Source organism: Gossypium arboreum, chromosome 5 (genome assembly GCF_025698485.1).
Source record: "Gossypium arboreum isolate Shixiya-1 chromosome 5, ASM2569848v2, whole genome shotgun sequence".
Lineage (NCBI taxonomy): Eukaryota > Viridiplantae > Streptophyta > Magnoliopsida > Malvales > Malvaceae > Gossypium > Gossypium arboreum.
This window is the reverse complement of record NC_069074.1, coordinates 22,772,058-22,792,724: the sequence shown is the minus strand read 5'-3', so window position 1 is coordinate 22,792,724 and position 20,667 is coordinate 22,772,058. Positions and strand designations below refer to the sequence as shown.

General features: G+C 35.3%; 1 protein-coding gene across 2 annotated transcripts; it reads right to left on the bottom strand.

Moving 5' to 3' along the window:
• Positions 1-7,443: 7,443 nt before the first annotated feature.
• On the bottom strand, positions 7,444-16,774 carry LOC108482931 (uncharacterized protein At1g21580). Of its 2 annotated transcripts, none has more exons than XM_053028747.1 (10): positions 11,688-16,774; positions 10,695-10,893; positions 10,460-10,610; positions 10,211-10,331; positions 10,021-10,095; positions 9,478-9,568; positions 9,123-9,393; positions 8,995-9,037; positions 8,786-8,922; positions 7,444-8,116 (listed from the first exon to the last, which is right to left on the bottom strand). In XM_053028747.1, the coding sequence occupies exons 1-10, from the start codon at positions 16,651-16,653 to the stop codon at positions 7,652-7,654; spliced, it is 6,519 nt and encodes a 2,172-aa protein (XP_052884707.1). In that variant the 5' UTR covers positions 16,654-16,774; the 3' UTR covers positions 7,444-7,651. The 2 variants fall into 2 exon arrangements, with proteins under 2 accessions (XP_052884707.1, XP_017641530.2); XM_017786041.2 differs by having other exon boundaries at positions 8,819-8,922.
• Positions 16,775-20,667: the final 3,893 nt, after the last annotated feature.

Sequence of the window (20,667 nt, the reverse complement as noted above, 5' to 3'; positions counted from 1 at the left end):
AATGACCTAAAATCTACAGTAAAAGTTTGTGGAGCCAAATTATATGGCGCCACCAACTTGTCACGTCAGCAAGGAGCATAAAAAAATTAATTTTTTGGTGGAGCCATGTAAAATGACGCCACCTATATAAATACCATAGAAATACTGCAAGTTCTGAAAAAATAAGGGACTTGAAAACAATTTTTCATTTTCTGGTGGAGCCAACTTAAATGGCGCCACCAGACCACTCACTTTTTTTTTATTAACTTTTGTCTTTTCTTTAAATTTTTTCTTTTTAAGTTTTATATATTTTTATTTTGTTTATTTATTTATTTTATTTTTGTTATTAATTTTAAAAAGTTTGAAATGTATATTTGAAATGTTTTATAATATGTATTTTTAAAATTTTAAATATTATTTTTAAATTATTTTTAAATTTTGAATATTATTTTTAAAATTATGTCTTACAAATTTTAAAATATATATTTGAAATTAATTTTCTAAATTTTAAATTTTAAATATATTTTTAAAAATATATTTTAAACAAAATGAAATAATTTCAATTTTAAATATTATTTTAAATTATTTTTAAATTTTGAATATTATTTTTAAAATTATGTCTTATAAATTTTAAAATATATATTTGAAATTAATTTTTCTAAATTTTAAATTTTAAATATATTTTTAAAAATATATTTTTAAACAAAATGAAATAATTTCAATTTTAAATATTATTTTTAAATTATTTTTAAATTTTGAATATTATTTTTAAAATTATGTCTTATAAATTTTAAAATATATATTTGAAATTAATTTTCTAAATTTTAAATTTTAAATATATATTTTTGAAATTATTTCGTATAAATTTTAAAAATATATTTTTGAAATTATTTTAAATTTTAAATATTATTTTAAATATTAAATATATTTTAATAATATTTAAACATTTAAAAATTTTCAATAAAATTTTATAAAATTCTTTTAAAAAGTTTAAATATCTTTAAAATAATTAAAATTATAATTTCAAAAATTAATTTCAAAAATTTAGAAAAATAATATATTTTAAAATTTTAAAATTTAGAAAAATAATATATTTAAAATTTAAAATTTAGAAAAATTAATTTCAAAAATATATTTTAAAATTTATAAGACATAATTTAAAAAATAATATTCAAAATTAAAAAATAATTTAAAATTTTAAAAATATATATTATAAAACATTTCAAATATACATTTCAAATTTTTAAAATTAATAACAAAAAATAAAATAAATAAATAAACAAAATAAAATAATAAAAATATAAAACTTAAAAAAAAATTAAAGAAAAGACAAAAGTTAATAGAAAAGTAAAAAAAAAAAAAGTGAAAGAATTGTGTCAGGTGTAGTCTCGTGGCGCCATTTTACATGGCTCTACCAAAAAATTAATTTTTTTATGCTCCCTGCATGACAAGTTGATGACGCCATAGTATTTGGCTCTACCAACTTTTATTGCAAATTTTAGGTTATTTTATTATTTAATTAAAAAGGTGAGTTATTTTAATACTTAATTAAATCATTTAAGTTATTTAAATAAAGAAGCCGAGTTTAGGACATGCAAAACCTGATCCGGATGGAAGAGGTGGAGATTCTTGATATGGAAGCTTTTATAATTTTGTACTGTTTGTTGTTATTACCGTTGTCTTACTGTTTAATACGCTGCGTTTAGGGGGATTTAAATGGTTAAAACGGTGAGTTTTATCTTTAGTGAAACGGTTCGTTTTAGTCTTTTGGCACTGTCACAACTGTTTTGCCAGCAGCTGTAACAGTCATGAAAGCTCTTAGTTATTTCATTTTTAAGTTGAATGGAGGAGGACGAAAAGCATGCTAATTTTCAGGTTGTTAATCGAATTTTGTTTCTCTTCCATTTCTCTCGTTTCTTTCCTCTCTTTTTTGTTATCTTCTTCTTCTTGATTGCTCTTAATAAGAGTATCAGAGCCAGGTAATTCTCTATGGCCGATAATGGGATCTCCATTAGGCTTCAAAGGGAGGTTGGGCACTTACAGCAAGAGATAGCTCAGCTTCAGGTGGAGCTGACACAGATGGATACCAAGTTTGACAGTCGAATGAATGAGCTCCGTGATGGTGTACAAGACGAGATTAAGTCTGAGTTGCAGAGCTTATTTGAGCAGTACTTGCGACACCTGTCTTTTACAACTATTGTGGGATCATCTCAGGATAAGGGCAAGGGTATCTTGGGAAGCCCTCCGTCTGGGTTCTCACCAAGAGATACTATGATGGTTTCACCAATGGTGGAACTGGGAAGTATAGGAACTCCTATCCGTGGTGGATACTTGGAGAGTCAAGTTCGTTCTCATAAACTAGACTGCCCCAAATTTGATGGTACAGACTATCGAGGTTGGTGTTCAAAACTCAACTGGTATTTCGAGGCTGAGGGAGTAGTTGACAATGTTAAGGTTCGCACTATAATGCTTCATTTGAAGGGGAAGGATTTAGACTGGCACCACTTTTACACTCAGAGGCAAGGGGGTTTCATTTGCTGACATGGGATAGTTACTCTCGTAGCTTGAAGGACTGGTTTGCATCTAACTCCTTCAGAGACCCTATGGCAGATCTAGTCTCTTCGAAGCAGGTGAACTCTGTTGATCAACACCATGATGAGTTTGTAAGTTTGTTGAACCACCTCAATTTACCTGAAAATTATGCATTGAGCATCTTTATTAGCAATCTTAAGCTTGAAATTGGTCAGTACTTGAATTTGTTTAAGCCTAAGGATCTAGTAGAAGGGTATATGATAGCTAGGCAAGTTGAGTCAATCTTGGTCAACACTGGTAAACGGTTGGGCCCAGTGGGAAGTGGAGTACAACCTCATCCATCACCCTTGTTTCCTGCCAAGACTCAACCAACTCCCTCTCCCAATTTAAGTACTCACCAAAATCCAGGCTCAAGTGGAAAGAAACCTCCAACCAAGACCCTTTCTCAAGTTGAAATGGAAGAAAAGAGGAAAGGACTTTGTTTTTGGTGTAGAGCTAAGTATAGTCCTGGCCATAAGTGTATGAAGCCTCAACTGTACCAGTTGTTGCTGGAGCCTCAGATTGAAGGGGATGGTGAGGAATTCCAAGACTGCCAGGAATCTCTCGAGCATACAGAACCAGAAAGAGACCCTCCTGCTACACCTGTGTTGTCACTACATGTTATACAAGGGTCTTAAGATATAACACCATGAGACTAGCAACTCAACTTGGTGACACCTGGGCCATAATATTGGTTGATTCTAATAGTACCCACAACTTTATGGATGTTGAACTGGTGAGGAGACTAAACTTGTCTGTGGATCCTACTGACAAACTCAAGGTGATTGTGGCTAATGGTGGGTGTTTATTGACACACGGACATTGCAAAGGGGTATCCTGGAGTGCTCAGGGTAATCAATTTACCAGTGACTTTATGATCCTACCTTTGAGAGGTTGTGACCTTGTTTTAGGCATCCAACGGTATTTTTCATTGGGATCAATTATCTAGAACTTTGCATCTCTGACCATGCATTTCCTCCATCAGGGCAACCTTTGCATCTTACATAGGATCCAACCCGGATCCATCCACATTCTTTCAGCTTCTCAGTCACCCATGTGTTTCTCTCTAAATGCCTAAGGTCCCTGTACCTTGCTTATGGCTACCAATGAGCAGACAACTTTGTCACTGCCTACCAATGTTCCTAATGGGGAGTTGCAACTACTCTTGGAAGATTATGCTGATATTTTCCAAGTCCTTCAAGGTTTTCCGCCCCGTAGGCTGTAGGATCACAGAGTCCCTTTAAAGAAACCAAAGTGGCAAAAATCCGGCCCTATCATTATTCAACTATGTAGAAGACTGAGATAGAGAAACTAATCCAAAAAATGCTTCAGGCTGGCATTATCCAAGACAACAACAGCTCTTTTGCCTCTACTATTATAATGGTTTAGAAGAAAGATGGGAGCCGGAGGCTATGTGTTGATTACAGGCAGCTCAATGAGCTAACTGTCAAAGACAAGTTCCCTATTCCAGTGATAGAGGAACTGCTAGATGAGCTTGGTCAAGCTCACTTTTTCTCCAAGCTAGATTTAAGATCAGGGTATCATCAAATCAGTATGTGGGAGCCATATATCCACAAGACATTTTTGAACTCATGAAAAGGACACTATGAATTCTTAGTCATGTCTTTTGGGTTGACTAATGCTCCCTCAATCTTTCAGGCCCTGATGAATGCAATTTTCAAGCCATCGGTCAGGAAGTCAATGCTAGTATTTTTTATGACATATTGCTTTATTCTGTCACATGGTCAAATCACTTATCACACTTGAGGGTAGTGTTGCAGTTGTTAAGGGAACACAAACTGTATGCTAAGCAAAACAAGTGTAGATTTGGTGCTTCCGAAATCGAGTACCTTAGACATGTTATCACTAAAGGTTCAGTGGCAATGGATACTTCTCAGGTTGATTGTGTTCTCAAGTGGCCCACTCCAACTTGTGCCAAAGAATTGAGGAGTTTCTTGGGTCTCTTTGGCTATTACCGTTGGTTTATTCAACATTATGACACTGTTGCCAAACCCTTAACTTAGTTGTTGAAGAAGCATGCGGCCTGGGAGTGGACTGATCTGGCTAGTGAAGCCTTTTAGAAGCTTAATGAGGCCATTTGTCAAGCACCAGTTTTGGCTCTGTTTGATTTCTTGGCTGAGTTTTGCATTGATGCTAATGCCTTTGCTCATGGTGTGGGAGTTGTATTGCACCAAAAAGGGAGGCCCTTAGCCTTTTTCAACAAGGCCCTAGGACTTAAACATCAGGCCCTTTCCAGTTATGACAAAGAAATGTTAGCAGTCCTCTTGGCAGTGAAGAAGTGGCACCCATACTTGCTTGGGAGGCGTTTTCAGATCCAGACTGACCACCAAAGTCTCAAGTTTTTGAATGAGCAATAGGCCATTACCCTTTACCAGCGAAGGTGGGTAGCTAAGATGTTGGGGTATGATTTTGTGGTCACATACAGGAAAGAAGCACTGAATGTAGTGGCAGATGCTCTTTCAAGAAGGCCTCTAGAATAGACAATTCAGTTGTTACAACTCACTGGTAGCGCAGTCATTTCTGACCTTTGGAGCAGGGCACAAGACTCTTGGCTAATGGATCCTAAGCTTCAAAAGATCTACTCAGATATCCAGCAACCGGCCTCTTTGCATCCCAAGTACTCATGGTATGACAGGGTTCTCAAAAGAAAAGGGAAGTTGGTGATTGGGGCTCTTGGTTGCCTGAGGAAGGAATTGTTTCATTTTTTTCGTACTGGTGCAGTAAGGGGCCACTCAGAAGTGCATGCTATAAGGCACAGGTTGGCTAGCCTAGTGTATTGGAAAGACTTATCTAAAGATGTCAAGTAGTGGGTAAGGGAATCTGACACATGTCGAAGGTGAAAGTATGACTATTCTGCCTCTCCTGGTTTACTCTAGCCCTTGCCCATTTCCCAACAAGCATGGACAGTAATGAGCACGGATTTCATCAAGGGTCTTCCCAGCTCAAGAGGTAAGAACACCATTTTGGTTATCATTGATAGGTTGACCAAATATGGTCATTTTGCTGCCCCATCACATCCTTTTACAGCCATGTCAATGGACTAGGAGTATTTGAATGGCATCTACAGGCTACATGGAGCCCCAGAAACCATTGTTTCAAATCGAGACAATTTTGTCAACCAATTCTGGCAAGAGTTATTCAAAAGGCTTGGGACTAAGCTACACCTCTCTACAGCTTATCATCCAAAGTATGATGGTCAGACAGAGGTCATCAACCGTTCTTTGGAGGGATACTTGATGTGTATGTGTGGTGAAAACCTAAGGGATTGGGCCTTGTGGTTGCCTTTGGTTGAATGGTGGTACAACACCACTTTCCATTCAGCCATCCAGACTACCCCTTATGTGGCCCTATATGGCCAAAGTCCACCCCACCACTTGGCTTTTATAGTTGGTTTGTCAACTGTGGATAAGGTTGATAGAAGCTTACAGCAAAGTGAGGTTGCAAGGAAGCTTCTTCAATTTCACTTAAGGAGAGCACAAGATCGAATGAAGCAGTGTTCAGACATGAAGAGGAGTGATAGGTCCTTCCAAGTGGGAGACTATGTCTACTTGAAGCTCCAACCTTACAGGCAGGCTACAGTCAGAAGGATCCTGAATCAGAAGTTGGCTCCCAAAGTTTTTGGATCTTTTGCAGTTGAAGCTAAAGTGGGGCAGGTGCCTTATCATTTGAAGCTTCCACCAGGGTCTCGCATCCATCCTACATTCAATGTTTCACAGTTGAAGAAACACATTGGGAAGGTTCCTTGCCAGGAACATCTTCCTTTCGTAGGCACTGATAGAGCCTTAGCCAAAGAACCAGTTCAAATCATTGATAGAAGGATGGTTAGAAAAGAGAATCAAACCAGCACCGAAGTCTTGGTCAAGTGGACCGATACCCTTCCTAAGAACTTCAAATGGGAATTGTGGTCGGAATTTCAGCAGAGGTTTCCCACTTTTAATCCTTGAGGAAAAGGATCTTTCGGGGGAGGGAGTAATTGATACGGAAGCTTTTGTAATTTTGATACTGTTTGAAATTCTGTTATGACTATTGTCTTACTGTTTAATACGCTGCATTTAGGGGGGATTTAAATGGTTAAAACAGTGAGTTTTATCTTTTAATGAAACGATTGTTTGTCTTTTAGTTAAACGGTGCGTTTTGGCACTGTCACAGCTGTTTCGCCGGCTGTTGTAACGGTCATGAACGCTGCTAGTTATTTCATTTTTAAGCTGAATGGAGGAGGAGGAAAAGCATTCCAATTTTCAGGCTGTTAATCGGATTTTGTTTCTCTCCCATTTCTCTCCTCTTTTTTCTGTTATCTTCTTCTTCTTGATCGCTCGTTACAATTGTTGACGAGATTAGGAGGCCAATCTCCGGCGTTGATGTTGAGTTGGGGGAGAATCTTCGCCGCTGAATCGGAAGTCGCCAAAGCCACTGACACCAGAATTGTAATTTTCAAATGAAATATGTAGAAAAAGAAGAGGAGGGAAGAATTTTACGTAAAAAAGGCTCACAAGGGAACTGAATTAATATGAAAAGTGAATTAGATAGAAAGGAGATGAAAGCAGATCAGTGAGAATGTTGTATTCGCATCGCATCCAATAATGGTGACCGATTACCAGTTAGCATACCGTTAGTTTCATATGGGTCTACGTCGCATTCCTCCACCGTCCAACTGATTTTCCATTTCCCATAAGTTCAGTTTGAGAAAATTGTTGATCCCATCTTCTTGAATTGTTATTTAATGGTGAACTTTTTATTTAAATTTAATAATACATTTTCAATTTAAAAGTCCCCATGGATTGCTCGAGACATCAGCAAATTTCTATATGTAATATTTAAAATTTTCCAAAGCATAAGATTCTGGAAAAGAAAATTGCTGACAATGGTCAAATATATTGCTCAACTCCAATTCGTCATTTTTTATTTCTACATTTCTGTTTTGTTACAAGGTACACATGACAACATATACTATGCTGTAAAAATGCAAATTTTAAACAAAAGAGAAAAAAGAAAGCCTATGGATGGATGCTAAATATTTCTCAGAAAGCTAAAAATACATAAAAAGGTTGCTCGCTCTCTCTATACAACATTTTCAATTCCTCTATTGGATGGCTAAATGCTTACCACTTGAAGATTCAGTAACCAGAAATGATTCTGTTATTTTACACTCACTCATTATACGAATGGGTTTGATTAACTCATCCAAATCTTCAGATTGTAAAACAGTCGAATCATTGTCACCAAAGCTTGTTTCGTCACAATTCGCTTGATGAAGTCCCCCCACTTCATCTTCGCTAACACCCAGGCTAATGTAATCAGAGAATTTCCCATCAAAGCAAATGTTGTCTTCCTCTAGTACCTCCTGTTGTCTTTCCAATCCCATTCTTTTCGGTTCTGAAATGTCGATACCAAAATAACGCCCACGAGCAGTATTGTGTTCCATTGACCTTTTGCTTTTCTTTGCCTTACTTCGGTTTTTGGGGTGGTGAAGCTTGCATGTAGATCCTAGGGGGCAGGACCCTGTTGCTTCAAAATTCGGACAGACATAGCTGTGCTTCTTCCGGCACTGAGAGCAGAGATACATTCCGTTTCACTTATTCAATGTTGTGGTTCGTGTGTGCATTAGAGAAGAGGGGTAGCTAAGAGAATATCAAAAATGATGGATGATCATCAGTTTATTGGACTTTCTCCTAAGAAGAGGCACTGGGAGGGGGCGAAGAATATAAATAAGGTTTTCCTTTGGTCAAACGACTATAGTTAGGTCTAGAAAGAAAACGTTAAACAGTCTAGACTTGTTAGAATTTATAATAATCATCATTAAAACTGCCTATTCAAGTCATTTTGAAGAAATTTCAAGTGAATCCATATAAACGAATATACATAGAGACACACATACACACCATAAGACTATTCTAGTAATGTTGTCATTTCGTGGGAAACATTCATGCGAATCGAAATAAAATAAATATCAGTGCAACGGTAGACAATCAGGTTACAAAGGTTTGCACACATTGAGAAAGCATATCAGAGACTACAAGTTGTGAAATATTCTCTTCTTTTTCTTTCAAAAGTTTAGAACAAAATGTTACCTTAATTTTACAAAACTCAGATTTAACCATTCTAATATTAATTAATTATTAAGACCAGTATGAGCCAACCAAACAAATTGAATATAAAGATATATCTCCATAACATGATATGAAACAGGATGTGGCATAAAATGCAAAATAATTACCAAAATAGCATTTCCAAGATGATAAGGCACTACCTCATTACCGTCAGCACAATAGCCCCTAAGAAATCCTTCGCAAGTGGAGGCATTTGGATTCACATGCACGTGTCTATAAGGACAATTTTCGTTTGTGCACAAACCTGCCAGTAATTTTGTCAGAATCTGCATATCTAAAATTAGAAAAAGAAAAGCATAATTGAGAAAGAAAACACCTTGCAGGAAATATGAACAATCAGGCATTCGTTCTGGAATGACCTGTAACATATTCAATCAAAGGTCAGATGTTAACCAAGGAGTCAACCTCCAGCAGAATGTCAAATTGACCAGAAAAGTGATGGACCTTATGAGTCAATTTGCAGTTGGGATTTGAACATAGACCCTTGAGAAATTTTGTGCATACAGAAATTTTGGAGGGATCGTGAATATAGGGACACTTTCCATCATCTTTGTTGCATTTCCCAAACCTTGTGAAAAATTGACAGTACTTGCGCTTTTTAACCAACCGTAACCTTGCAGTGTGCAAACTCCAACGAACTTTCTCACTTGCCAAAACACGAGTACGCTTCTTTGGATCTCTAACAAGCTGGTTGCCATTGCCAATTCGAACATACCTGCAGATGTCAGAGCTCATTTAAATTTTATATATTGTAGGTAATTCCGTCAAGTTTATGTTTTATATGGTAATGTTAACATACTCATCATTCCCGATGACTAGTCTCCTTGGGACATAAGACTTTTTGGTACTGTTTTCTGATTGCTGACTAGCAGAGCATGACGACGCATCATCTAAACAGAAAGTAGGTAGAGTTAAGAGAGCAGCACAAAAGCTTATCAAAAGGGAAAAAGGACATCCGCTTCAGTGCTGACAGTAGGTGCTGATCAGAAACTGAAAGAAGCAAGTTATTTAGTACAGATGTTTTTTGTTACTGTAACCAATTTTCTTTTAGAAAAAAAACACAAAATGTCACAGGCCTCATGAGATGAAGCAAGCACCAACAGGTATGCCAGCAAAACAATGGTCCTTCAATACCCAAAAGTGGTTCTTAAGAATGTTTCCAACGCACAAATATGTCATCACACCATAAGACACAGAAAGCAGCATTGAAAGGGAAGTAAACGTTTTCCAATAAGAACTTCAATCTCAATTAGGTTTGCTTAGGCACACAATGTTGGGAGTTTTTAAAAGAAAAAGAAACAAAAAGGACCTTAAATCCACTATGAGATAAATTAAGAGAAACCTGATATCCTCTGAAGGGAACGCCTAGAAGAATCCATTTTGTAGCGCACTGAACCAATGCGGAATATTCGTTCGCCTAAAGTATCAAATATTCACATGAAACATACCATTGAAGCATTCTTTTCAAAATCGTACATCATGCACATTAGATAAAGTGCCATTAATTCGCTAAGTACTGTTAATTTGCCTACCTCGCCGAACTTCTGTACCATGAACCTTGTGGCAAGAGAGACCTTTTTTGCCTGTCCTAGAAACATTGCCATTTTGTTCTCTTTTCTTTCTTTCAGCTTCAGCAACTGCTAGAGTAGCTTCCTATTAAACAGTAACATAAAATTTTACAAACAAAAAAAGCCATTTTAATTCAGAAGTCAATCACTTCAGTTTTGAAGTGCAAACAATAGATGTAAGAACTCGGTCCACCAGTACATGATGCACCTTACCTCATTAGCTTTCCTTGAATGCCTTTCAATAGATTTTGACCATTTCAAACTAGAACCACCAACGCTTAACACCTTTGATTTGTGAATTGAAAATCCATTAATTGACCGTGTATAAACAGTATTTCTCTTTCTCAATAGCAGCATTTTCCTTCTGCAAAAGAAATGTATTGTTTTATTTTCTTGGACAACAGGATAAAAACAAGAAGCTCCTAAAAGTCTAAAACAAGAGTTATACCCAATTGTAGATAAAGAACTACTGTAGGAAGAAACTGAGTTCAACTTAAAGCTTCTCTTGTGTGCCATTCTTTTCCAGGGAAACAGTTGCGGGCGGACCTTCGGGTAACATAGTGAACTCCCATCATTATTTGATAACCTTGCACTATGTGGAGTCCAGACCAGAGAGAATTTGGAAGGTTTATGGGTCTTTGCTACAACTGCAAAAGGACTAGCTATTTAAGCCATCCACTAACTAATGGTCATGCCAAAACAAGTAATGGAACTTACTGCAAACAATTTCCAGAATCATCCATTTGACCAAGTTATAACTTTAATACGTAGAGGTTGATGGACACAATAAACATTTAGAGATGGCCCAAAATAAATAACTAGCAACGATAACCACAATGCAATACAAATTACTTAAAAAGATAGCTTATGAAAGATAGAAGTATGTATTGAGACTCGACAAGTTGGCAGAGGCAATATAAGTCCTTCACTATTGACAAGTTCACACGATTTTTGTCACCTGGGACTTGGAAGGGAAGCAGATGGGGAACTAAAATATAAAGTTTGATAACGACAAATATAGGCAACAAGAATTGGCGAAAGGATAGTTAATTAGGTGAAAGAAAATATTATTCAAATTTAGTATATAAATCTGTTTAGGCAGTCTTCAGATAGCCATCTCTCACAATTGTTAGTGCAAAAAGTTCCGACACAAGTATATTTGTCCAAATCGATACTAGCATCAGTCTGGTCTGACTCCATAGCATTGGAAAAGTGAAAAACAACCTAGAATTGCAAGTGATACAGAAAATAAGCATAAACATTACAGCCAACAGATACGAAGAGGAGAATAATGACGAAAGAAGACATGTTTTAATGCTTCGCAGATAAAATTAAGCAAAATAAGTCATAAAAGGCCAAGCAATGTCTAAAAGCCAAAAGTTCAATGTAGTATTTTGCCAGGTGTCAATGCTCTGATAACAGAATGCTCATAAGTGCATACCTTTATTGGATCTTCTCTTACCAAAAGTTCTACTGGAAATAACCTTAGCAGCTATTTCTCTCACTGAGTTGGAGATGTCATCAGACGAGGTAACTGCCTGCTTCATATGACTCTCAAGGGCAGTCCTAATTAGCTGATTTTTTCTTTTCTTGTAATAGCCATCAGAGGAAGCAGAAAGGGATTGGTTCTTATCAACATCAACGATAGAGGTGTGATCAGAATCTGAAGTTGCAACCAATTGATTTGATTTAGGCTTTACATATGTCACCCTCTTTTCATTTGAAGGAACCAAGCCACTTTCATTTTGCTCATTCAAGACTTCCAAATTGTTAGCTGAACCATTTCTGTTTAGTGTTTCTAAAGTCTTCGGTCCATCCTCTGGGGATTTGAGCTCATCATTTATTTCCATAGAACTTGGATGATTTGTTGTAGTTTCATTGAAATCACTAGCAGAAGGCTCTGCTAAAGGGGAAGATGTACACTCTCCTGATGAATTAGAAATATGCTTTGGTACTTTGGTGACACTCGATAATGGGGGTGTTGTGGGCCTCTCAAAAATGGTATTTGCACCTGCTGTTCTCAAGTCAACAGCATCAGCTCTATTGTTTGGTCCTGTACCCTTCTTCATTTCATCCACTATCCCAGACTTAAGCCGGTAAACCGATGAACTCAAAGAATGAGAACCCAGGGGAGGAGCAGGGACTGGTGTAGGTTTTCTAACAAGACTGTTACCTTTACGAATGTAAGTCGGCATCTGCCTTCGCATAGGATTGGCACTTAAGGAAGGTTTGTTTCCTGATAAAGGATAGGCAGAAGAATTATCAGTTCGATGCCATGTCCGGGGCTTTGTGATTTTGGTAGAAGATGTAGCATTCTTGGAAGCAGAAGAAACAAATGAAGAACGAGTAGGATAACTCTTGGGAACAACATGACTAAGCTGTGGTTTCCTCCCCTGTGTTTCTCCACTAAGGAAATTGAGGGAAATGGTACTTTCAGAATCATACGATGGCAACAAACCTGCCTTCCCAGCACTTGATTGATTGGTTTGAATTACATCATTTGACTTCAAAATAGTTTTGCTATGCTGTGGATCTGACACATGGGCAGATGAGTTGCAAGAACCTTCAATTACAGGCTCATCATATGAAAGTGTTTCATTGTCATAAGTCTTCTCTTCTGAATTAAAAAGATGTCCTTTGCAAGTTGATGTGCTTAAAACTAGATTACTGAGAGAACCGACATCACAAAGTATATCAGGTGCAGGCATAGCTTCATCATTGGAGTTGGTTGCAGACACTTCATTAGCATCAACAACAGAAATCAAAGAGTTTGAGGTGGAAGGTAAATCATCCTTCAGAGGAAGATGATTGTCATCATCTGCATCTATTCCATTTAACCTTTTATCCAAGCCGAAAGACACATGTTCTGGAATAATTCTGCATTGAGTTACTTCACTAGAAATGATATTTCGCTCTTCTGAAGTATCAACAAGCACTTTCCCCCTGTCATCACCTTCAATATCCATAGCATCACTTTGATGGTTACTTATAGCAGAAACTGGTGTTCCAGTTGAAAACTGCTCACCTCCCAACTCTAATGGATGAAGGCATGGGGAACTTGGAGCAACTGACTCAGCAAAAGCTGAAGGATCAATCTTTGGGGGATTGCCCCTGCAGGCATCACTAAAAGATCCAACATCCTCAGAAGGTCCAGCTGCTGAACCATTTACATGCAACAAATCAATCCCCTCTGCATGAAGATCGTCTGTACTAGATACTTTAACAGTACTAGATACTTTAACTTCTGGTTCCAATTGCAGTAGATCATCAGTAAAGTTAGAAGGTATTTGTGCAGCAGATTTAAAGATATCAGAAACTACAACACTCTTTCTGATTACAGGTGATGTCAAACTAGAACTGGAGGTAGAGATTTTTCTCTTTTTCTTCTCAGGAGACTTTCCATCTGCACTACCACCAATCTCTGGAAAGGTATTATTTGAACTGCTCCCCTGCAAAATACTATCTTTATCTCTAGAATGCCGTAAACCAACATCAAGCAACCCAATAGCACCAACCATAGGTTCAGCAGGATTCAAATCTATTTCAGATGCACATATGGTACTGTCCACACAATTTGCAGAGGTAAGCACATCTGCAGATCCTACAGAAATGCTTGCAAGTGCTGAGCTTGACAAATCTAGTTCACTAATGCCAACTTTTCGTTTATGGATGTTAGCTGCATATTTATCTCTGCATTCTACTGATTCCACAGCATTGGGGATTCCTGTGCCAGAAAACCCGAGAGATAGCACTAAATCATGGCCTATCTCATGGTTCCTCTCCCCTGTATTAACATAAACAATATCAGGAGTGCTGGTTGTACTTTTGTCATGGTTGAAGCAATCTCCATAAATGGAACCACTACTAACATAAGTTTCCTCCATACATGGCAGAAGGGGCATTTTATCACTTCCTACTGAACAATTAGCTTCAGGTAATCCCCCATTAGCACGATCCTCAACTACTGGACTGGAAGGAGTTGTACAAACATGCCTGCTACCGGAATTGGCATCGCCAATGTCACAAACAATATTTTTCTCCAGAGAGCTAGATGAACCACAGTCAAAACCTGTGGAGATAGGCATTGCAACAGAAGAACTACCTATATCTACAATACCCCCATGAGCTTTGATGTCCTCTGATCTTGACAAACCATAATTAATGTTATTTTCATTATGGTAAAACCGTGTGTTTAGATCCTCAACACCAAAACTGCCAGATGTAATAGTCTCATTTGGTTTTTCAGTATGATCCACCTTGATATTTGAAATGATATGCAGACCAGGGACAGAATTACCAGCATTAGTAGAACCCTGATCGACATTGGTCTCTCCCTGACTTGAAGAATTCAAAGCAACAGTTGAGATGTTTCTCTTTCTCTTAATCTTAGGTGAAACTGAACTACCAGGATCAACATCAGTGGAAACCTTCTTTGAGCCTGTGCCTTTTGACGCTTCATTCACTTTGTCATCTTCAAGAATCAGAGCTGATTCCTGAGGAGAACACTCTGAATCAACACCCTGCACTGAATCCCCAGAGGCAGAAGCAACTTTCATTTTTAGAGGCAAAACACATTTTTCAGCCACAGGGATAGCAGATGCGCGTTGAATAGAGATATCTGTCTTAACAAGTTGATCACCCTTCTTTGCTAATTCAGAATTTCCCAGATTCGACGGAGAACTAACAACCTTTTTCACCACTTTCCTCACAATTATTTTCTTCTTGTTAGCCTTGAGGGAGGATGATTTACCAACAGTAGCAGTGGTTTTATCTGAAACAGTGCTCTTAACAGTCCCTCCCACTTTATTCTCTCCAACCGAAATGTTGACACTGCTAGAACTAGTTTCCACACCACCATCTCCCTTACTACCAATACAAGGAATAATACCTTTCCCCTCTAATGGTCTCAGTTTCTTGTCAGAATTGGGAGCATCTTCAGTTACAGTAACCTTAGGAGACTTTTTGACCTTGCCCTTTCTAAGGAAAACCTTGGTTCCTTTTGAGCAAGGCTTTCTAATGCCATCCTGAGCTTTACCAGTATCAGAAGATTTGATTTTTCCCTCAGACTGCTTAGAGTCCACAGACCCAGAACCACTCTTTACAGCAGAAGTGGAACCACCTAATTTTGCAGTACTCTCACTGCCCTTATTAGGTTGAGCACTCGAACTAACAATATCAAATGTTGTAAGTTTCCTAATTTTGGTGTTCCTAGGCATCAAATTCGAATCGAAATTTGGAGCAGGACTAGAAGTCACAATTGCCTTTGCCACCAAAGAATTTGATTTGAAAGACACATCAAGCTCTACAGGGGTACCTTCTCTCTTTTTTTCATCCATCCCATGATCCGACTGTAAGACCGAATCTTTTCCTCTAAAAGTACCAGTTTTCCCCTCATTATGATAACCCAAGTAATGTGATCTCTCATCTTCCCTACTCCTATGACTCGGTTTCACCTTCTGAATCCTAAGAAAAGCACTCTTCTTCTGTATTTGCTTCCGTGGAGTGCGATTAAATTCATGGTTACCCTCTCTACCACTTCCCTTATCACTAAACCTCTCTGCTTCTGGATCACAATAATCATTTTTTCTCGAAAAAACTCTCATCTCATCTCTTTCATTTATCTCATCATTTCCACTTTCAATCAACGGCTCACGCAAACGCGATCCCCATCTAATATTTTCAGTAGCCTCATGATCAAATCTTGAATTATTCGAATTGGATTCAAATCCAATTGAAACAATCCCAAAATCCCTAGAAGATCTATCAGAAATCCACCGATCATTGTGAACCCTACCCTCTCTTTCTCTCTGATTCAGCTCTAGATCTCTAAACCTAGAAGTTCCCACTAAATCATGCATAAACCTATCAATAACAGGAGAGGCGGGTCTCCGATCAAACTGATGATAAAGGGCCTCCCGATCCAAATTGGAAACCGGATGGGGCCTCGGTACCCGATTTTCAGGCCAGTAATCAGGGCGGGTATCGAATTCGGGTAGACGCCGTTGAGGGACATCGTGGAATTGGTGGGAAACATGGGTAGGCTTAGGGTTAGAATTGAAATTGGAACTGGAAGAGTATTGAGGATGATGAGGGTTGTAAGGCGGATGATTAGAATACTGCTGTCGCGGAAGAGGAGGGGGTGGGGCAGGAAGAGGTTGGTAAGTTTGCTGTTGATTTTGTTGGGGTAGAGGAGGAGGAGGAGGAGGAGGCCGAATTTGTGGAGGAAGGTGGTGGCGGGAAGGGTGGAGGTCGGTAGGACTCTGTTGATAGGGAGGTAGAGGCTGAGGGGGAGGGCGATGAGGGTGAAGAGGAGCAGTTGGAGAGAAAGGGACGTACCTGGGGTGGTTGGCGTGGTGGTTGTGGTTGTGGTGGTGGTGGTGGTGGTGGATGTAGGAGGGAGGATCCATTGTCGGCTGGATTGGACTTTAGCCTTCTGATATTTCTGACTTGCCTATTAAGCATTCACTATTATTTTTCTTTGTGGCACCACACTTTTATAATTACAAAATTTAATTTGATTTATAATATAAAATATATTCCTATCTTTGAATATACTCAAACATAATAAAATTTAAATCACAACAAATATATATTAAAAATCATATTTATATTAATTATTAAGTCTTTTACTGAGTTAATAACACTCATTAATTAAATCCCAACACAATTAAAATATTGTCAAAAACTCATTTTATTTTTCAAATAAGTTATATAATTATGTAAGATTTGAGCCATATTTTCATTTACTATTCGAACTAAAGAATTTTTATTTTAAATGAAATTTTAATAAATATATTTCTTATATAAATGTTTATATATTTATTTATCTATATTATTTATTAAACATTTTATTAAGTTGATATCACCCATCAACCGAAAGTATCAACTCAATTGGAGAATTACAAAAATTATTTTATTTTTCAAGTTCTAAAAATATAAAAAGACAAAAACAACAACCTAATCATATAACTCACATGGAAAATAAAATGGCATTGTGGTAATAAATAACTTACTTGGAAAATAAAATGACATTTTATTATTTGATAGATTACTTCAATTCAATAAAAGGCTTAATAAATAGTATAGATCATTGAGGCATAATAATTTATTTGGCTCTTCAGTTTTATAAAAAGTCATTTTACTCATCTATTTAATTTTTCGTCTTTTTAGCCCTTAAACTTGTATTTTTTATCAAATCATCTTAAAATGAATGAAAAATCAACATTTTTTTTACTTTACTAACATTGCATACACGTAGGTTTGTCACATAGATGACTAGTCTTCATTTAATTAAAATTTTAAATTTTAAAAATAAAATATATATAAAACTATTTTTAAAATAAAAGTTTTTAAATTATAAAAATTAATTAAATATTGACATGTTATTTACGTGACAATCTACATATATGCCATGTTAACAAAGTTAACAAACGTTAATTTTTCTATCCATTAAATAATTTGACAAAAATTGCAAGTTTAAAGGGTTAAAAGAGACGAAAAATTAAATAGATAGCTAAAATGATTTTTATTATTTATTATATGTTATTTTTAAAAGTTACAAGTGATACATTTTATTATTTATTATATGTTATTTTTAAACACATATTTATGTTATGAATACGTTATTTCTACACACGCACACATATTTAATAAATGTAATTGCAAAATATTTATAACTAGATTGTTTTATTAATAATAATAATAAATAGATAAGAATTATAAATTAAAAGTTTAGTTTTTTACAAATTAGAAGATAATTAAACTCCAATACAACTTCTCTTCAAAAAAAATAATAATAAATCTCTATGATACATATAAAATTCCATTCAAAATTTATTATCCTATTTGACTTGATGAAATTATATATATTTGATTTAATTATTATATCTCACAAACATTTTTATTTACGTGATATTTATTACAAACACAAATAATTATATTTATTTAAATAAAATAATAAAAATTAGATTTAAATAATAAAACTAAATTTTAAATGTATAAAATAAAAAAAAATTATATATAATTACATCAAATCAAATTTTTATATAATATAATAAATTAAATTTATTAATAATTTTGACATATATTAAAATAATATACCAAATTTAGGTAAAAGAGGGGAAATTGAATGTTGAGTAAATTTTATGTTATGTATATCTTAATTTCTAATCAATACAATGGATCCAATTATGGATAGCAAATAAAATCCAGTTTGATTCAACATCAAGGGTTGAATTATTTATTGAAGCAGGGATTATGTTATATTGATATATGCAGATTAATTTTTTGATGATTATTTCATTATTTAATGTCCAACACCAATACTTTTAATATTGTGATTAGAGGTGATCATGGGCCGGGCCGGATTCGGGCCGGGCCCAAGTAAAATTTTAGGCCCGTCTACTAGGCCCGGGCCCAGTCCGGCCCGAAATATGGGCTTAAAATTTTACCCAAGCCCGGCCCGAAATAAAATTACTAAGCCCGAGCCCGGCCCGGCCCGACCCATATTAATTTTTTTTCTTATTTTATTAAATAAAAAAATTTAAAAATATAATAAATCAAATATATTTAAAAACATAAAATAAATATTAAAACAAATAAAAATAATACTAAAACAATTCTTAAAACAATACACAAATTAACAATATAATAAAAATAGTTATATTAAAATTTAAAATAATTAAAAATAAAAACAAAAATATATTAATATATAATTGGGCCGGGCCGGGCCAAAAAGCTCTTACCCGAGGCCCGGCCCGTTTTTAAACGGGCCTCGTTTTTTTGCCCAAGCCTATTTTTCGAGCCTATATTTTTACCCAAACCCTCCCATTTTTCGGGCGGGCCTTCGGGCCGGGCCGGGCCGCCCAGCCCATGATCAGCTCTAATTGTGATACCAAAACACTTTTTATGGTTATTGTATTTGAAGTAAGGTAGTCAATATTGTATCAGTAAGTATTATTTTTTAACCTGTATTAATATATTTTAGTATACCGTTTTGAATTTATCAATATTTTAATTGCTGAAATTGTTTTTAATTATTATTAAATTTAATATATTAAAATAAATTAAAAAATATTTTGAACTCGTTGAAAAATTGTTTTGGACTATGACGTAAATTATGTAGATGGATTTTTAGCCTAATATTTTTGGCACTTACTTTTTAAATCCCAGCACAATTCTTTATTATTTTTTTTTTTTTTTGGTTGTGTCGTTTCTTACCTTTGCCATAGCTTCCGTCTGCTTCTCTTATATTTTGTTTTTCTTCCTCATGTCTGCGGCAGGTAAGATTGTTGATGCACGGTCATTTTTCATCATGGTGAGTAATGAGAACCAACTCCGATCAATCATTGTCGTTGTTTCCAGATTTGAGAAAAGATTATATGAAACATTATTTCTATTCTTTTTCAATAAAAAAATTATAAATTAGATTTTAATGTAGAATTATATTTTCATATAATCCCTCTTCTTAGGCAAAAAAAAAGACACGCATAAACAAAATAGTTTTATCTTAATACTGCTAGGTACCTTAAATTCCGACAGAACGGACAAAATTAGCCGGAACAAAGCGAAACAACCAATACTGAACAAAATTTGAAGCGAAAAGAAATATCTGGATGAGTGTCCCAATTTTTTACTAGAACGGAATATTCTAGTCGGTAAGGGCAGTACCGGTATGGAATTAACTTCTATGGTTTGGAGTATTAGCTTATTCATGGCAAAAAGAAAAATTAGGCTGCTATTAGTTGTTCCAATTTTTTTTTTAATTTTATTCTCAATCTGCAAATTGTGTTATGTATATTCGCTTTTTCCTTTGTAATAGGTCATACACGTGTGCTACCACAAAGTAAATATTTAGATTTTCATTTGTTGTAAAAAATTTTTAGACGACTGAGTATTAAGTTAATTTCAAGCCATAAATACGATATATGAATATACCTACATTGTAATGAAAAAAATTTACAAAATGCGCATATTCAAAATCTTGAATTAATAATATGCAAAATGTTTTTTCGAATGTATCCATGTATTAGATTTGATCAAAACATCAGAAATCATACCTTGTGGATCAATACAAATATTTTGTTAATGAAAAAGATTACTGAAAATTATTATTAAATGTTTAGTTCAAATATTTGTTAATAATAAAAATATTAAAATACATTAATATCAGCTTTTATTTACTAAGAGTAATTTGATAAAGTAACATTACACCAAATATATTAACTTTTCTAAGATTTTAATCCATACTTTCTAATGTAAATAAATTTGTTGTAAGATAATTTTATTAGTAATGAAATTCACATCAATCATATTTTATTGGAATTATAATATAGAAAAGTTACATAAACAATTTCATTTCATATTATTCAACTCAGAGTAAATTTAAATTACCTTTCTCATTAAGTAACACAAGTTTTCAT